We start from the raw sequence: 18,413 nt of genomic DNA on the forward strand, positions 1-18,413 counted from the left end.
GCAGGGTTTCCGTTCTCTCACAGAACTGTGCTCAGAGACCTAGAACCTGGGTGAGTCAGGGTGACCCACAACTCACCTATGTTTCAGAAATCCCCTTACCAGGCTAGCTACAGTATCTCATCGGCAGTGAATACTTCCCGATGTCTTAGACAATCCAGAACATGAACTTAGAATACCTCAGGTATCGTGGAATACATGAACACTCTTTCGTTATATTATCATTCCAAACCGAAACTGGGAGGCAATGAGAACACGTGTAAGTTTGAAATGTTTATTTTTTCAATGCAACATTCTCAAACGCAGTATCTTGTATAATATCAACATACATATTATAAAAATCTGAGTCAGCAGCATAGTCACTAATCCATAGTAAGCAAATTGTGATAACATATTATGATGGAAAAATCTATAGAATTCTGTATCACCTATATTTCGCGCACCCTAATTAGCATATTATATTATATCTAAGAAGGTCTCATCTGGGCTTTAGCTGGGCGAACCCATACCTCAAATTCTCAGTAGGAGGAGATCACATCAACAGCTACCAGCTCTCAGCATGTCCAGCATCAAGTGTATTTTCTAATTCCCTGTAACTGTATCTTGAACTCACGTAAAGCCCAAAGTTGGCACAAACATTATTTGTGTTATGACTAACGTAGTGCGAGGATCAGGCCTACAGTAACCTTGTGTTAGAGTGTGCAGTTCTCAGTGTGCAGACAGTTGTACCAAGTGTTCCAGGCACGACTGATACCAGTACAATAATATATTATTCTGAAATAAATCACATCTTTCGTCTAGGTTAAAAGCTGTAATAACAATTAGGTGTCGTGTGCAAACCGAAGCAGAAAGAAAATGTGGCGTTTAAACATTTAATAAGCACATGCTAACTTAACACAATCTATGGAAACGTAATAACCATATGACAACTCAGGCTAGATGTCTTCTGGTTAAAGGGAAAAAAACATGTTCAAACCTTCCCAGGAAATGTCCCTATAATACAGGATGTCTTATTGACACAAACAAGACTTGTGTCAACTCTGCCCCTTTTGAACAATGGTACAGAAGGACCACTTCCTATTCATACACATGGATATGAGAACTCCTTGATTCACTTAAGTGTCTTATGATCTGGGTTTAAGTCATTTTCCAATTACTTTTCGGTCTAAATGTCATTTTTAGCACCAGATCTGTTTTTCCTTACAATGCCTTGACAGTCTATGTTGTTCCTTACGTTGTGCATTGTCTAGTTGTTCGCTATTACTGCATACCTTTTTGTGGTCTGTCTTTGCATTATTGTAAGCTACATTGACCAGCATGAGTTCTTCTTTATCATGCTTTAAAAAGTATCTTGCACATAGGCTCTGTATCTCTATATATGCAAGCATGGAGACTATGTTTACCTTCCTGTTTTATGTATGTCCTCATCCTGGGCTCCTCACCCTCCGCCTGGGACGACTCCTGGTGGCCTCCTGCCCTGGGCACCGCACCCAAACCGACAGACCATGCACGCAACCTGGGCTTCATCCTGGACTCCTCCCTCTCCATGACCAGGCAAGTCAACACCGTCTCCTCGGCGTGCTTCAACATCCTACGCATGCTACGGAAGATCTTCTGGTGGATCCCCACCGAGACCAGGAAGACCGTCACCCAGGCCCTCGTCACCAGCCGACTGGACTACGGCAACGCCCTCTACGCCGGTACCACCGCCAAGCTCCAGAAGAGACTCCAGCGGATCCAGAACGCCTCAGCCAGACTCATCCTCGACATCACACGAACCAGCCACATCTCCGGACATCTGAGAGACCTGCACTGGCTCCCCGTCAACAAAAGAATCACCTTCCGCCTCCTCACCCACGCACACAAAGCCCTACACGACCAAGGCCCGAGCTACCTCAACAGCCGAGTCAACTTCTACGCTCCCAAACGCCACCTCCGATCAGCCAACCTCGCCCTCGCCGCCGTCCCCCGCATCCGAAGAGCGACTACAGGAGGAAGGTCCTTCTCCTACCTGGCCGCCAAGACCTGGAACTCCCTCCCGACCGACCTGCGCCTGACCCAAGACCACCTCTCCTTCAGGAAGAAGCTGAAGACATGGCTGTTCGAGCAGTAGCGGCACCCCCCCCTCCCCCAGCGCCTTGAGACCCTACGGGTATGTAGTGCGCTCTATAAATGTCATTGATTGATTGATTGATTGATTGATTATGTATAGTGCGCTGCTATTTTCTTCTGGGGGCAGTCCATGCAATATAGTTCCTCTAATGAATAAATAAATACAACTCATGGGTTACTTGCATTCTATCTTTTTATTACCAAAGTGTACTTTGCCAACAACACATTGTCTGGAATTCATTTCAGGCCTTAACAAAATGATATAACACTTTGGAAAAAATATACACCCCAGCAGTCCGGCACTGGAGCACAGGATGGCAAACACCTCCACCGCCACCATGTACTTGCCCCGTGTGCTCAGGTATGCCGGGATAAAGGAGATCCACACACTGACAAACACCAGCATACTGAAGGTGATCAGCTTGGCCTCGTTGAAGCTTCCAGGCAGATTCCTTGAGAGAAAGGCCACAATAAAGCTGACTGTGGCCAGGAGGCCCATGTATCCCAGCATGCAGTAGAAGAAGATGGTGTTTCCTTCATTACACTCAAAAATGACCTTGTTAATATAAGACACTGTGTTAAATTCTGGGTAAGGGGGGGAAACAATTATCCAGACAACACAGATTAGAGTTTGGACCAAGGAGCAGAAGAAGACAATAGAGATTGGCGTATTTAATCCTAACCATTTTCTTGCAGAGCTTCTTGGGTTTGTTGCCATGAAGGCAAGAAAAACAATCACAGTTTTTGCCAGAACACAGGAGACACTGATGGAAAAAATTACGCCAAAAACCGTTTGCCTCAGCATGCAGGTGAGTCTCCTGGGACGGCCAATGAAGATGAGGGAGCAGAGGAAGCAGAGCATGAGGGCGATGAGGAGCAGGTAACTGAGACCACGGTTGTTGGCCTTGACAATGGGAGTAATTTGGTACTTCATGAAAACTAGAAGCACAGAAGCTGTGAGGAAGGTCAATGAGGAAGCAGATATTGTGAGTGTTAGACCCAATGGCTCCTCAAATGTCAGGAATTCCACAACCTTTTCAATGCATTGATCTCGTTCTTCATTGGACCACTCGCTGTCAGGACATTTTGTACAGGAGATCATATCTGAAAAAAGATGAAAACTAGTTTAGACATGTTTGATACAACAATTCAAAGCAATCTTCATTGGTGCCTAGGAAGGTGGTGCCAGGCTTTTAAGTCAGATATTTGTAATGCACATTAGAGCCTCAACTAACAGAAGAGATTGACATTGGAGACTTGGGCCTCCTATTACTTTCTACACACGGGCCCAAACATTTTGCATTGAACAACTGCACAAAACATGAAGGTCACACACAACAAAGGAAGACTCCTAAACCAAATGTACAATAAGGCCTGTCCCAATAAGAAACAGGCACTTAAGACTGGATGGCAGCAAAACAGAATTCCTTTTCTCCTCACCACACAAGAAATTCAAATTCAGTGGCAGGTTACAAGAGCGACTTCCACCCCAAGCGGAGAGCTAGTCTCTTTGGGCTTTACGCTTGATAAGAGCCTGAACTCTCAGAACTGTATATTGAGAGTTCCATTGAAAACTATGGAGAGGCAGCAAGCTATAGGCACTGGTTCAGACCTGTTGCTATCAGCATCAGAATGTCCTAATCCACAGCCTCTGCACCCTTTCACACACTGCCTCCTTCCAGCCTCTACCTCTGGTATGTGGAGTGTTAGAGTGGCAGTGAGAGAGGAAGAAGCTGTGATGTCAGCAGAGGTACCCCCTCTTCCTGCAGGGTCAACTAAAGGCAGTACTAGCTTGAAGAGGAGTGACCATCTGCAGATCCACTCTCTTTCGCTGACTCATCAGAAGATCCAAATAGGTTTGTCAGAGACAAGAGAGAGTTGTGTTTTTTGGGGCTTTCCTGCCTCTTTCCTTCTATGACATTGGTCAAGTCCATGAATGCAAACTTGTGGGGAGCGCCAATCTGAGGTTCCACACCCAGATGCACTGCACAGTGGATACCAGATCCAAGCATTATTTAAACGTTCAACCATTTTCAAATTAATCCAGTTATGCCCAAAGTGTTTCACAGACTTCATCACATATTCTTTATCCACATGAAAAACATAATGCATTTTGGAAAGCTTCTCGTATCTGCGTGTGCCCATCCAGACTTTTGCGCAAATATGATCCAAATACAGATAGTAGTTCAGAACAGCATTTCTTTATTAAGAACCCAATGCATTTCGGGCTTTTGATTCCAGCCCTTCGTCAGGGGTTACTGCTCTCTGCCTTCTCTCCTAGCCTTTCGGCTTGTGTCTCCCGTTTAAATAATGCTTGGATCTGGTATCCACTTTGCAGTGCATCTGGGTGTGGAGGGTCAGATTGGCGCTCCCCACAAGTTTGCATTAGTTGAGGTGCTTTCAGGGCATAGCACAGCCCAGTTTTGCAAGCAAACAAAGAAAATGTTGTAGAAGAATGGCATAGTTAAGACAAAGGTGAAAAGGTTGGTGTGCATACCACCTCATACATATTTTGACTTTTCAAGTCCATGAATGGCATTTATTGCCAGGGACATGGCATGGCAGTATGTGTGTGTGGTCCAGGCAATAACATGCATGATTTGTCTGAATAGATGCCACAGAAAGGGGGGGGGGTTACAGCATGGGGTTGTGTCTTGATTATAAACATTGTACCTTCGTACAGTGAAATGTTCTAATGGAGTTATAGCCCCCTGCAGTAGGCTGTTTGCAAATCAAAGTCCAGCTCCCTTGTTATTGGCTCTCCCCTTCAACTCAGGTCAATAATACTGATGCAGACCTTTAAAGACTCAATCGCTTTTGCTTGCTTTCAGAGAGATACAGAGAAGAAACAGTCGAACATGTTTACAATAAGAATTTATTATACAATAGTTCTTCTCATGCAGAATAAGTGTGCTGTTACGAATTTAGCACAGTAACAGAGAGAGAACCAGAAGCACAGTCAATAAGAAGAAATTGTATTATTCTACTATTTTGCAACGGTCATGAACCTATACATGAATACAAAATGCATTTATAAAATAAAATGCTTTCTCCTAAGATGCCTGACTAGATGTACCTAGGTTTACCTTGCATGTGAGTAGGTGCTATATAGCCTAAGCCGAAGAGCCTAAGAGCCAAGAATCCCGCTAGGCTTTAGTCAAACCCCCATACCTGAATAGTGAGAGTGTGGGACTTCGTCCTGGACTTGATCTGGACACCCCGCAAGGGATCGTCAGCCCACTATCAGCTGGAGCGATGTCATGTCGGAGATGCAGCATCTCTGGTCAGTGTGTCGGCCTTGAAGTCTTGGGTCCCTCATGCTTACTATGATCAAGAGGCGCTGTATTTATACAGTCTATGTACATGTGCTACCCATTGTTCAGTATGAGTATGACGTGTTGGGATTAAAACTTGTGTGTCGATGGGAGAGGTGAAGTGTACCTCCTGGAGAGTGTACTCATTAATTATTCATATGTGCTAAAGTTGACGTCTTAGAAGTATCGATTGGGCAGAACCAACCCTCGTCATGAACTAGGTGAAAGGTTAAGACCATGAAAGGCTGCAGACCTTATAAGGCGTTATGTCCATACAAAGCAGTATTTCATTATTTGGAGTTATGTCCTTATGAGGCTCGTTTATATGAAATGGCGGGAGCTGATGCAGGGAAAGTGTACGATGTTCCCTGGACATATTTTAGGCTACCGATAGGAAATATACCAGCACCCAAGTGTCCTGAGTCGATCTTGTATCCCTCCAACAGCTTAGTAAATAACTCACCTGCGAGTGTTGAAATTATGATTGAATTAATGCAACAACTATAAACTTATAAACTTATAAAACTATAAATAAATTTCAATTAAGAGGTAAGAGGCACAATGATAAGTGGGTCATTGGGTCCATGGGGATGGCTGTCACTACATAGACTCAAATCAAAGCACAGGACACAGAGATGATATCCATTTTTCCATGGCACATTTAGAAGATCAGAGTGGCAGGAACTTCCAGCATCCCATGTGTATCTCTTGTATGCAAACTTTTCATAAATTAAAAGAAGACACAGATACAACACGGGTAGGACTCCATAGCAAGAACACTTATTCTAGCAGTCTAACCGTAATGGGGATCAATGTGTGGTCCTCTGCAACATACGCACATGAGGCCCAAGCAAAGAAATAGCCACTGCAGCTCTCAGTGAAGATCATGTAAGGGCTTTGCGGATACATTTTAACTGTTCAGTGACTAAATAATGAGGGACATAATATAGAATGCCCAAAATATCGACTCCAAAATATCGAAGTACAGAATATAGAATCCCTATCTACAAACAGGTAAGTACTAAAATATCGAATCCAAATTATCAATAGGTATAATATAGTTTACTAAAATATTGAATTTTTTTAAATGTATTAGAAATAATATAAAAGTAATGAAATATTGAAAACAATTAAATAGAACATACTTATAATACTCCAGTAAGTACAACAGTATGGAAAGCGTTGGATAGCAGGAGGGTACAAATTACTATTCCCACTCCAGAGAGTACAACAGTAGGGAAACTGTTGAATAGCGTAGGAGTAAAAATTACTATTTCCACTCCAGTGAGTGCAACTGCAGGGAAAGCATTGGATAGCGGGAGGGTAAAAATTACTATTCCCACTCCAGTGAGTGCAACCGTAGGGAAAGCATTGGATAGTGTAAGGGTAAAAAATACTATTCCCACTCCAGTGAGTGCAACAGTAGAGAAAGCGTTGGAAAGCGGGAGGGTAAAAATTACTATTCCCACTCCAGTGAGTGCAAAAGTAGAGAAAGCGCTGGATAGCGTAGGGGTAAAAATTACTATTCCCACTCCAGTGAGTGCAACAGTAGGGAAAGCTTTGGATAGCGTAGGGGTAAAAATTACTATTCCCACTCCAGTGAGTGCAACAGCAGGGAAAGCACTGGATAGCGTAGAGGTAAAAATTACTATTCCCACTCCAGAGAGTGCAGAAGTAGGGAAAGTAATGATTTAATATTAAAATAAGATTACATTCATTATCCATACCAATAAAAAATTAATTAAAAATAATTACCAATATGGAAATCAATTACCAATTAATAATTAATTATTCATTATCAATACATATAAATAAACAATTTTTTTTACTTTTAAATTACTGCCCACCCTATTCCCCTATAAACCCACAACCCGCTGCAAATAATAAATAATGTTATGTTATGTTATGTTATGTTATAGTGATTTGTATAGCGCGCGGCTGCCCTAGCCAAGGGGCGTCCCGGCGCTGCGAGCAGACTAATTGCAGAGAGTTAGAGGCGCAGAGAAATGGAAGAAATTATTGGAAGAGATGAGTTTTGATGGCCTTTCTGAAGGCTAAAAGGTCCTGTATACCACGGATAGATTCCGGAAGACTATTCCATAGCTTAGCAGCTAGGAAGCTAAAGGATCGGCCGCCTACTCTGGCCAGTCTGGTGCGGGGGATGATCGCGAGATGTTGTCCGTCTGAGCGAAGCGACCTCCTAGGAATGTACTCCGACAGGAGGGGGCACAGCATTGGGGGGGAGGCGGTTTTAAGGATTTTAAAGGCTAAACACAGTGCCTTAAACTGGATCCTTTTACCCACCGGGAGCCAGTGCAATTTTTTCAAGGCTCCGGATACCGAGGAGTGGCGAGGGAGACCTACCAGCGCCCTGGCTACCGCATTCTGGACTCTCTGCAATCTGGTGGTTTCGGCAAGGTTCGCCCCCAGTAAAAGAGAGCTGGCATAGTCCAGTCTTGAAAGGATGGTCGCCTGAACAATTAGCTGGCGGGTGCGGCAGTCGAAGAACCTCAAAATAGGTCTGAGGTTACGTAAAATGCCGAAGCAAGTGGCAGCCACCTTTTTTGTATGGTGAGTGAACTTTAGTGCCGAGTCCACCCAGACTCCCAGATTTTTTACACATTCCTTTGGCTTGGGAGGTTGGCCTAGGACATCACGCCACCAGCTGTCTCCCCAGGACGCAGTGTTTTTCCCCAGGAGCAGTATCTCTGTTTTCCCGGCGTTCAGTTGGAGGAAAATCGCCGTCATCCAGTTGGTGATGTCAGTAAGTGTTTGAAGTGATGAGCCTCCAGACCACTGTTGTCATTAAGAGCCACCACCAACTGGGTGTCATCAGCGTAGGACACCAGTGCTAGTCCGCTCCTTCTAGCCACCTCTGCAAGAGGGCGGACATAGACATTGAACAGGGTAGGGCTCAGGGAAGAACCCTGCGGCACTCCCTGTCCGATGTTATGCTCCTTAGAGATGAAAGGGGGGGTGGAGACTCTGAAAGACCTGTTGGAAAGGAAGTCTCTAAACCATCCCAGGGCTGTCCCTGTAATTCCAATTTCCTCCAATCTCGTCAGAAGGACCTCGTGTGACACCGTATCGAAAGCAGCACTGAGGTCCAACAGGACCAGTGCTGCCGTTCCGCCGGTGTCAAGAATGGTACGGAGGTCCTCTGTGACACTGAGCAAGGCTGTCTCGGTGCTGTGACCAGCTCTAAACCCGTGTTGGGAGTCATCCAGAATATTGTTGGTAAGAAGGAAGTTGGTCAGCATGTTGTTGACATGTGCCTCGATGATTTTGGCAGGCCAGGGAAGCAGGGAGATGGGCCTAAAATTTTCAGGAAGCGTAGGGTCTAGGGTGGGTTTTTTAAAGATAATTAACACAATTATCAATTAATCAATTAATAAAAATGAAATACCAATTAATAAAAATTAATTACCAATTGATAATTATTTATCTAGCAATTAATTATCAATACATATAAATAAAAATACATATTTACTTTATTACAATTAAATTACTTCCCACCCTATTCCCCTATAAACCCACAACCCGCTCCAAATAATAAATAATACAATTACATAATAATCAATTAATCAATTAAAAAATTAATTATCAATTAATACAAATTAATTACCAATTAATACAAATTAATTACCAATTAATAAAAAATGAATTACCTATTAATAATTATCAATCAATTAATTATCAATACATATAAATAAAAAAATATATTTAATTTACTATAAATAAATTACTTCCCACCCTATAAACCCACAACCCGCTACGGAATTAAATTACGCAAAAATTAAATTACATAACATGTATTACTTTAAAAAAATTAAACATACATTACAAAAATAATACATATTTTAACACATATACTACTATACATATCACACAAAAAATTTGATATTAGAAAAATCGATATTTTAAATTCGATATTATGGAAATTGATATTTCCTACCCCAATTTCGATATTCTGACTGACTACATTTTGGTGATTCGATATTCTGCGTTATTTATATTTTGGAGTCGATATTCTGGCCTGTCGATATTTTGGATTCTATATTTTGGCCGTTCATCCCTTTGAACACTTGCTCCCATTGCACTGTGCTCTCTTCAAGACCACACAATTGCTAAGAGGCAAAACAAAGATGCAGCTTATACAATTAACATATGACATACAGGGTGTGAGTAAATATTATGTCGTATGAAGCTGGTATCATTCAAAATCCAAGCCCACCTGTCACATTGCTGATTTCTCCTTGTGCACAAGGTACACAGTCAAAGCAGCAAACAGGCTCCCCCTCTCTAGCAGCTTTTCTGTATCCAGGAGTACAACTCTCGCTGCAGACAGAGTGAGGAAGCTGAGGAAGGAACAGAGAGACGTCAGTACTAGTGACTAAGGAAAGAAGAAAGTGAAGGATGAAGAGAGAGAGTTTTATAAGTGACAATCACAGATAACAGGGGAGTAGGAATAAAGAAACACAAGTCACTAAGCTTTTGATAACATTGTGGCGGTGTGTCTTAGCTGCCTAAGATGGTGGGCAGAAACTAGAGTAGCTCACAACCACCTATCACCAATCATGCGTCATCCTGTCTATTTAACAATAGATGACCCACAGCTGACTGCTCCTCGGCATTGCTCATCTGCGGGTAATGAGATTAAACAATGTGGGGACGGCTGGGGGCACCTCGGGCCAGGCAAAAGGAAGTTAAAACACTAAGGTGAAGAAGACAGCATCCTGGAATACCAACAGAGGCAGAGCCAGTGGGAACCTAAAAGTCGGCGGCTGATGTGTGCTGCAAACATTGTCGAAGGCTGATAGGACCCCAGCGGGTGGCTGGTGCCCTGCTGTCCAAAGTGGGGTCTGTGACGGAAGGAGGTCCACTTCTGAAGCAGCTCACCACAGCAGGGAGGCGGAGCTGCAAAATAGTGGAGCACAAGCACTACCTGCTCAATGTGAGCTGTCCAAACACTGGAGTGTGACCATATGGTGAGCCCTAAATGTCAACAAATTTCACTCTATGCAGGCACCACCACTGAACACATGCAAATACTCCAAATGATCCAGAGAGTAGCCACCAGACTTATTCTCAACCTACCCAAGAGAACCCACATCACTCAGCACTTGAAGGACATCCACTAGCTCCCAGTCTACATGAGATACCAGTTTAAGCTTCTGACACACGCCTTCAAAGCCCTCCTTGACCAAGGGCCCCCTACATGAATCACCTCTGCACCACACACCTCGCCCTTACACAGATCATGCTCATACGCCGTGCCAAAGGATGATCCTTCTCCCATCTTGCTGCCAAAGCTTGGAACATCCTCCCCCTTAACCACCGCACCTAGCCCTCACTGATCGACATCAGGAAGGGGTTCAAGACCTGGCTCTTCCACTGAGACCTACAGCAAGTGCCTGGATAACCTCACGGGTGACAAGACATGTGTTATAAATCCTGCTTTAGTGATTGAACATAAGGAGGGGGCTGAGTTTGGCCCAGGGGCTGGAGAAGGACGAAGGCCCCCCAAGTTGGGTCGAAATGGGCAATGGAACTCAGACAAAGACTCCTAAGCAGAGGCCTTATTGGATCCGCAAGGCCTGAAAGGAGCAGAACCCATGAGTAAATTCCTTCACCCTGGTCCTAGCTTTAGTCCAAGGTCTGGAGTGCCCCTGGCTTCAGAGGCTACGCCCATTTAGAGCCACGTGGCAAGAGAGGCAGGGAAAGAGTGAAATTAGCGGCTAGCACAATTATCTATTACTGTGCAAGAGCCAACAAGATGGCTGCTGCTGATTCAGCTCGAGGGCAACCATGAAACATACCTGTAAATAACCCACTGGCAGCCTGAACAGACACCAACCCAAGGGATATCTGGCCTCACCACACATGGTCAGCACCAACTTGGGGGGCTCCCAATCTCTGGAATCTCACCATGGCCAGATACATAGTCCCCCAACAAAACAAACAGGGCATACTGCTCAAGTTTGCCTACCCAGCCCAAATCGTCAGACACGCGCTGGACACCACACTGAGCATTGGAGATGGGAATAATGGCACTACAACCCGCACTGCCATGTAGCTTCATGCCATCAACCAGTCATGGGAGACATTAGAGGACAAGATTGACTCAGTGGGTTCCATGGACAGAAGAGCCAAGGCCAAGGTCAGGGTGCCCATGATCATAGCCATTCCAAGTATGATCTCAAAAGTCTCCTCCATCCCCACAGAACTGGCCACAAGGTTGGAGGATGCCCAGGGAAGACTCAGGAGAAATAACCTCCACCTGGTAGGGTTCCTGCATGGCTATGATTCCTAGACCAGTGGCTCCACTCACTAATTCAATCTGGTTCCTTGTCCTCATTCTTCATCATTGAAAGGGCCTACAGATCCCTGGCTCCACAACCACACTGAGGCACTCCGGTGAGACCTCTACTAACCTGCACTCTCATTAACTTGACAGACACCAACCTACAGTATAAATGCGCACAAGAACGCTTAATGTATAAATCCTAAATGATAATGATATTTCAAGACTTCACCAACCTTGTTCAACAACAGAGACAGTCTTTCATAGAAGCCAAGAAAAAACTGCTACATGCTGTCGTATCTCGGCAAATTCAAGTCAAATATCAAACAAGTACCCTCTTCATCGAGCCCCTGAGGAAGTATTCGATGGACAGAGGAATCAACTTCTGTGTGGTTACATATCCTGCCCTAGATCAAGATGGATTGCTTAGCTGGGGCCTCTGCTCAGAACTCCCCACTATGTTCTAGACACTGGAGGCTCATCAGTAACTGCTTTTGGTCATCCTGGAGAAACACACAAGCCCCGGAGGGTGCACTGCCGGCGGAGTGATGGAGGGGCAAAAACGACTGGTGCTCTAATACTACAGGGGGCTATGGAGAGATCAGGTCCATCAGATAGGACAGGCCCTGTATTTTCTTTCTCCCACTGAATGGGGACCTATTACAAGCTCCGGGCTGGGAACCACAGGGCCCAAGGGAGCCCTTTATCTCAATTCTCCTCCAGCCAACCTGCTCAATGAAGAGCATCATTGACTAATTCTAGGCATGCCCTAGACGCAGCGACAATGGCACCCTGCTCTGGTGCCACATACACTCTCCTCCATGGTTTCATCGCCCCAAGTGTCGACAAGAGAGACTCTTAACACTAGGGTACGGGCATAGGTGGTAGTTTTTTCAGGATGGAATTCAGTTGACACACAGCAATCCTATTAGCCAATTGGCACAAGCAACTGGTCAACTGTGCTGCAGGTACTTCATGTTACCTAAGTATAGGGTGGGTGGGATTAGGTAGTTGTGTTTGATATAATTATTTTTTACGTTATTGCCACTAACACAACTCCCATGTTTACTGGCATCCACCCCATGCAAGGCAATAGAGGAGTCCTGAGGGGTCAGATCAGATAATATCATGGAATATCCTGGACATGATCAAAAGAGTAGCAGTCCTCTGGGCTGCAAAAGGAGTACAGTCTGATGTGGTGTTAAACCAGGAGAATGACTTGCTGGGCAATAAAGTACCCTTCCTAGTACACTGTGGGCTCACTCAGGCTTTCCACTCTGGTTTTACAAGAGGATAGAGAGACATAGCCATCCTGATTTAGATCAGTCTTCCCTTCATGGTTACAAAGGAATGGATGGGTCATAGGTGGAGAAACATGGCCATCACTTGCTTCTTATATGGTGACCCCCTGACACTAATAAATATCTACTCCCTCTTATCACACTTAGAATACTTTCTAGAGCCCAAACCAAATGCACAATATGATGGCAGCACACATCCTCGCCAGAGGACCTTTGGACAGTTCCAAGTAGTCATTTGTATGAGAACAGGACACCACATAGATCCCCAAAGATGGAGACTAACCTCATTAAAACAAAACATGCACAACACACATAGGAGAGACCATTGACTTCAACTTTAACCAGAACAGTGGCTCCACAGATTAACTGGGGATACTATGGAAGGCATTTAAAGCGACCTTTAAGATCTGTAGTACTAGATTCTTGTTCTGGAAATGTACTTAGACAACATAGAACCCTGGCTGCGCAGAAACATGATTCACACCTAAACTATCTAACAACACACAATGCTGAATGAGGTGAAGAATATATGGCTCACTTCACAAACACATCTCTACCAATAGGGAGACCAAGTGATCAATCTCTTTCACCGTCTCTGCTTCGACATACAACACCGTACCCCCATCACAAGCCTGTTAGATTTCAATAGGTCAACAATTACTAGCGACAAAGCTACTGTAACCTATTTTGTGCATACCACTCTGAACAATATACACTAAGAGAACTACCACCCCAAGAGCAGATCAACCGGTTTGCGTAAGACCTAGCCATGAGGGTGGAGCAATCTCAACATTTCAGAAAGTATCACAGACTGGAACCTCAACACTGGAGCTTCAATGATGTGAGAGATCAAGGAAAGAAAGTGAATGAAGACTAAGCATCAGTGACAATGGCCGTGGCAGCTGATGGAACAGCCTGTTCATCAGTGTAAGGCTTACCCCACTTCCAAGGCTCCACAAGATGGCGCCCATGTTGACGGTGACTTGTTTCCCTTCCGGAGCTGTAGTGTCAATTTTTCCAACCTTTACAAGTTGGAAATCCCCACTTTGGGATATTTGAATATTCAGGATATTGAAAGAGGTGTGAGCGTCTCCATTTACATCAATGAAGATTTCTTCCCCATTCTGATCTTTAAATTTGATATTTCTCAGGTAATGAAGTAACTACAAAATGATACAAAATGAGGCAAGTTACTAGAAATGACTGAATTCACTTGTAAGTCTTTTATTTGTGAAGCTTCCACCTGCCCCCACAGCTGTGTCCATCCCTTTCCTCTGCTCCCTGTGGAGTGGGAAATAAGCCCTGGATGGGAGCCCTGGGTGGGAGGGGAGAAATGGGTGGGAGCCCTGGGTGGGAGAGGAGCCCTGGGTGGGAGGGGAGCCTGGGTGGCAGAAGAGCCTTGTTTCGGAGCCCTGGGTAGGAGAGGAGCCCTGGGTGAGAGGGGAGCCTGGTGGGAGAGAAGCCCTGGGTGGGAGAGGAGCCCTGGGTGGCAGAGGAGCCCTGGGTGGGAGGGAAGCCCAGGTGGTAGAGGAGCCCTGGATGGGAGGGAAGCCCTTTGGGGAGAGGAGCCATGGGTGAGAGCCCTGGGTGGGAGCCCTGGGTAGGAGAAGAGCACTGAGTAGGAGGGGAGCCCTGGGTTAGGAGGGGAGCCCTGGGTAGGAGACGAGCCCTGGGTGAGAGGGGAGCCTGGTGGGAGAGAAGCCCTGGGTGGGAGAGGAGCCAGGGGTGGGAGGGAAGCCCAGGTGGGAGAGGAGCCCTTGGTGGGAGGGAAGCCCTTTGGGGAGAGGAGCCATGCGTGAGAGCCCTGGGTGGGAGAGGAGCCCTGGGTGAGAGCACTGGGTGGGAGAGGAGCCCTGGGTGGGAGCCCTGGGTAGGAGAAGAGCACTGAGTAGGAAGGGAGCCCTGGTTTAGGAGGGGAGCCCAGCTGGGAGAGGAGCCCTGATGGGAGAGGAGCCCTGGGTGGGAGGGAAGCCCTTTGGGGAGAGGAGCCATGGGTGAGAGCCCTGGGTGGGAGAGGAGCCCTGGGTGGGAGCCCTGGGTAGGAGAAGAGCACTGAGTGGAAGAGGAGCCCTGGGTTGGGAGGGGAGGCCAGCTGGGGGAGGAGCCCTGATGGGAGAGGAGCCCTGGGTGGGAGGGATCCTTGGGTAGGCAGGGATCCCGGGCAGGAGAGGAGCCCTGGGTGGGAGGGGAGCCCAGGTGGGAGAGGAGCCCTGACTGGCAGAGGAGCCCTGTTGAAGCACCGGTAATAACTTCCAGCTCATGGGATGGGTTCTTGGGGTCACAGAGGCCCAATGCTCTGCCTATCCGCACAAAGGTGACTTAATCTAATAACAATATGATCAGCCAATTGTAAGGACTGATACAGGGTTATTTTTCATAATAGGAGGTTTCACGGGTCTCATAGGGGCTTTCACTTCAAATATTTTATAACAATATTAAATTTGGGTTAAGTGAAAAGGCATCAGTCATGCTGGTGAAGGTTGTGCAATTAATGAATTTCTATTTACTTCCTGAAAGAGGTCCAGGACCAACAACAAAGGTGATTTAGTTCATTTTTTTTAAACTATATGGTCTAGGTGGTGATCCTGTGCTAAGGACGTTTTTAATGTAACATAGTCCGGGACCAATCAACACTGAAAACACAAATGCCTTTTTACTGAATTAACATTTTTATTAGGATTATACTCTTGATTTTCTTCTGAATTTGTAGTGATTGTAATTAGTCACACAATTAACTGCTGTCTACAAGTTTATATTTGATATCCATTAGTGAATATGGAGACACGCATTAATCCTGCTCTAGACCAGCTCATGGGAGAGGCTCTGGACTCAAACTAAGATGTCTGTGGGCTCCCACCAGATCCTATCCACGGTCATCTGGACTCAGAGGAGGCCTCACGGGCCTCACTATAGCCTCTTTGGGACTGCTGTGGACCAGATGAAAGAAGGGCAGAGAGCAATTGCTTTTCTCTTGATGTATGCGGAAAATCTATAACAGAAACTCAATTTCTGGTTTCCCCTTCCAAATAATGGAGCGCCCTGGATGGGTGAGTGTGGGCTAGTTCCATTTTGTACTGTTAAGTGGTGGCCCACTTTCCTTCTAACTTAGCCCTTTAGTGGACCCCATTTCACTTGCAGGGGTCATGTCCTTTTCGCCCTTGAGGCTGCAGCTAGCATCATGTTTGTGTGTGTTTATGTGGCCCCAAAGATCTTGGTGCTAGCACTAAACTTGATCTGATCCAAACAAAGTGAAAACGCACAGATATTCATGATTTAGCGCTCCTAGTTTTCTTTAGTTTAAATTGTAGTATGCTTAGAGGTAGGACGATGCCTCTTTAGTTGGTAGAGCGCAGGTAGGCTTTCTCATTACTATTATAATTGCTCCTGAAGGAGCACCAATTTGCTTACCCCATCGTCCAACTAGTGTAGTGATTTGAAAACGCACATCTCAGCTATGGAGCTGGGCGAGAAGCCAGGAGAGGGTGATATTGAGAGAAGGAGAAGAAGAGAGAGAGACTGTGAGGGTGGAAAGGGGCATGAAAAGTAACAGGAAGAAGGTGAATAGTAGGATCAAGAGGAGAGCAGGCAAGGATTAGCAGGCCTTCTTCCCAGTTTTATAGCAAGGAGGTTAGGTTAGGTGCTGCTTTAATAGCAGGGTTTGAGTTGTTTTCTGAGGAATAGAAGTGGTTTTGCTTGGAGGCTCTCATTTGGGATGCTGTTCCAAATTCATGGTTTGTAACCAGAGAAGGCCTGTGTAATGGGCGTTTCTTCTCTACAGATTTTTGACTCAAGTTTAGAGATGCTACTATTGCGTGACTTGTGTTTTCTCGTCCTTACGCCATGGTTATCCTGGCTACTTATAATGGATTTCAATTGTTGACAGATTGTAGGCTAAACATAGCTTTCAAGTAAACTTCTAGCTTTCTTGCTGTGTGAGTCACAGGGGAAGTTGGTGTCAGATGGTTTTGATTTTGTGTGAGATTTGAGCTTTCAAGTTGATGGTGACATGATTGTGGCAGCTTGGAAATTGACACAGTTGACAACCTGAAGAGATGGTGCTCAGAATCATTTTGTCAAGGCATGCTGGACCTAGCGCTGCTACTTCGTTGTTGGTAATGAGGAGTTTTTGTGGTGCTAAGCTTGAGGTGACACAGAATACCCTGTCTTGCATGATTGTGAGGTATGTCTTTAACCAAACATTGTCTTGATTGGAAGTGCCCTTTACATATTATTGGGCATTGTTTGTATATCAGTACAGTCATACCCTGGGCTAGAAACAAACATCATGGTCTTCTAATGAACCCTCACATTTTTTTCTGCCATAAAACATAAAATGTGCTGGAACAGCATGCCTACCTACATGTTGAAGTACGCTACTATAGATTTGAGTTATTAGCTCCATCATATGTAATCTTAACAATGGGATATTTCACCCTTTCCCACCTGCCACGGTCGGAAGTCCTCGATGTTGGCACAAGATCTATCGATGAAAGGCCCCTGTCCTGGTTTGCAGTCTATCAAGGTGTGCAAAGCATGAGCGAAGGTGTAGACTGCAGCGTAACTGTGGTAAGTGTAGCTCATATCATTCAGTTCAAACTGAGGCAAGGTTGCTGCATCAAAGTTTTCCTGTCCGGAACAAGGTGCCAATAGATCTACCTCTGCGGCTGCATTTGTAGTGTCACTTTGGTTGACCCATGACAGTTGACAGCTGAAGATCTGCTCCCATAAGAGCTCGGTGAAGACGTCATCTGGATGAAGGCGCAAGAGAAAGTCTGTAAAGCCGGGCATGATGCCTGCATAAAGAGTGAGTGCCAATGTCCCATTCAATATTTTCCATGCCTGGTCAGCAAATATAGCAGGGGAGATGACAAAGTATGCAGAGAATATCAAGGTTTTCCCAGTAACATTGTGTGAATACATAGTTTCCAGCAACACCTTGACATAAGCTTCTGCGCTGTGAACAATAACAACCTTGACTGAATGCTGTTGGATCTGTTGAACAACTTGGAGGACCTTTGCCTTGGAGTACCGCAGGTGAATTCTTTCCACGAAAGCCACACAGCCACCACTCTCCTCAATCTCTTGCTTGACGTGCTGACCCCCCTGCAAACCAAGCTCATCATCAGAAACGATCATTCCCACCCACGTCCAACCAAAGTGAGCCGTAATCCGTGCCAGCGCAATATTCTCTAGTGTGTTTACAGGAAGAGTCCGCAGGAAGGACGGGAACTGAAGCTTGTCACTCAGAGTGGCGAGAGAAGATGAGTGGCTGATCTGTCAGGTATGAAGAAACAGTTCTATCTTTATCATGATCATTAGTGTATGTGCCCAACACACTCTACTCATGGGTCCTTATCACACATTTAATTGAAATAAACAATAAAA

At 45.3% G+C, this 18,413-nt stretch overlaps 1 protein-coding gene across 1 annotated transcript; it reads right to left on the minus strand.

Moving 5' to 3' along the window:
* Positions 1–2,284: 2,284 nt before the first annotated feature.
* LOC147693332 (extracellular calcium-sensing receptor-like) lies at positions 2,285–18,164 on the minus strand. Its single transcript, XM_086935936.1, has 4 exons — positions 17,472–18,164; positions 13,967–14,191; positions 9,658–9,781; positions 2,285–3,213 (listed from the first exon to the last, which is right to left on the minus strand). The coding sequence occupies exons 1-4, from the start codon at positions 18,162–18,164 to the stop codon at positions 2,285–2,287; spliced, it is 1,971 nt and encodes a 656-aa protein (XP_086792062.1).
* Between the last annotated feature and the right edge of the window lie 249 nt (positions 18,165–18,413).

This window comes from Lissotriton vulgaris, chromosome 8, assembly GCF_964263255.1.
Source record: "Lissotriton vulgaris chromosome 8, aLisVul1.2, whole genome shotgun sequence".
NCBI lineage: Eukaryota > Metazoa > Chordata > Amphibia > Caudata > Salamandridae > Lissotriton > Lissotriton vulgaris.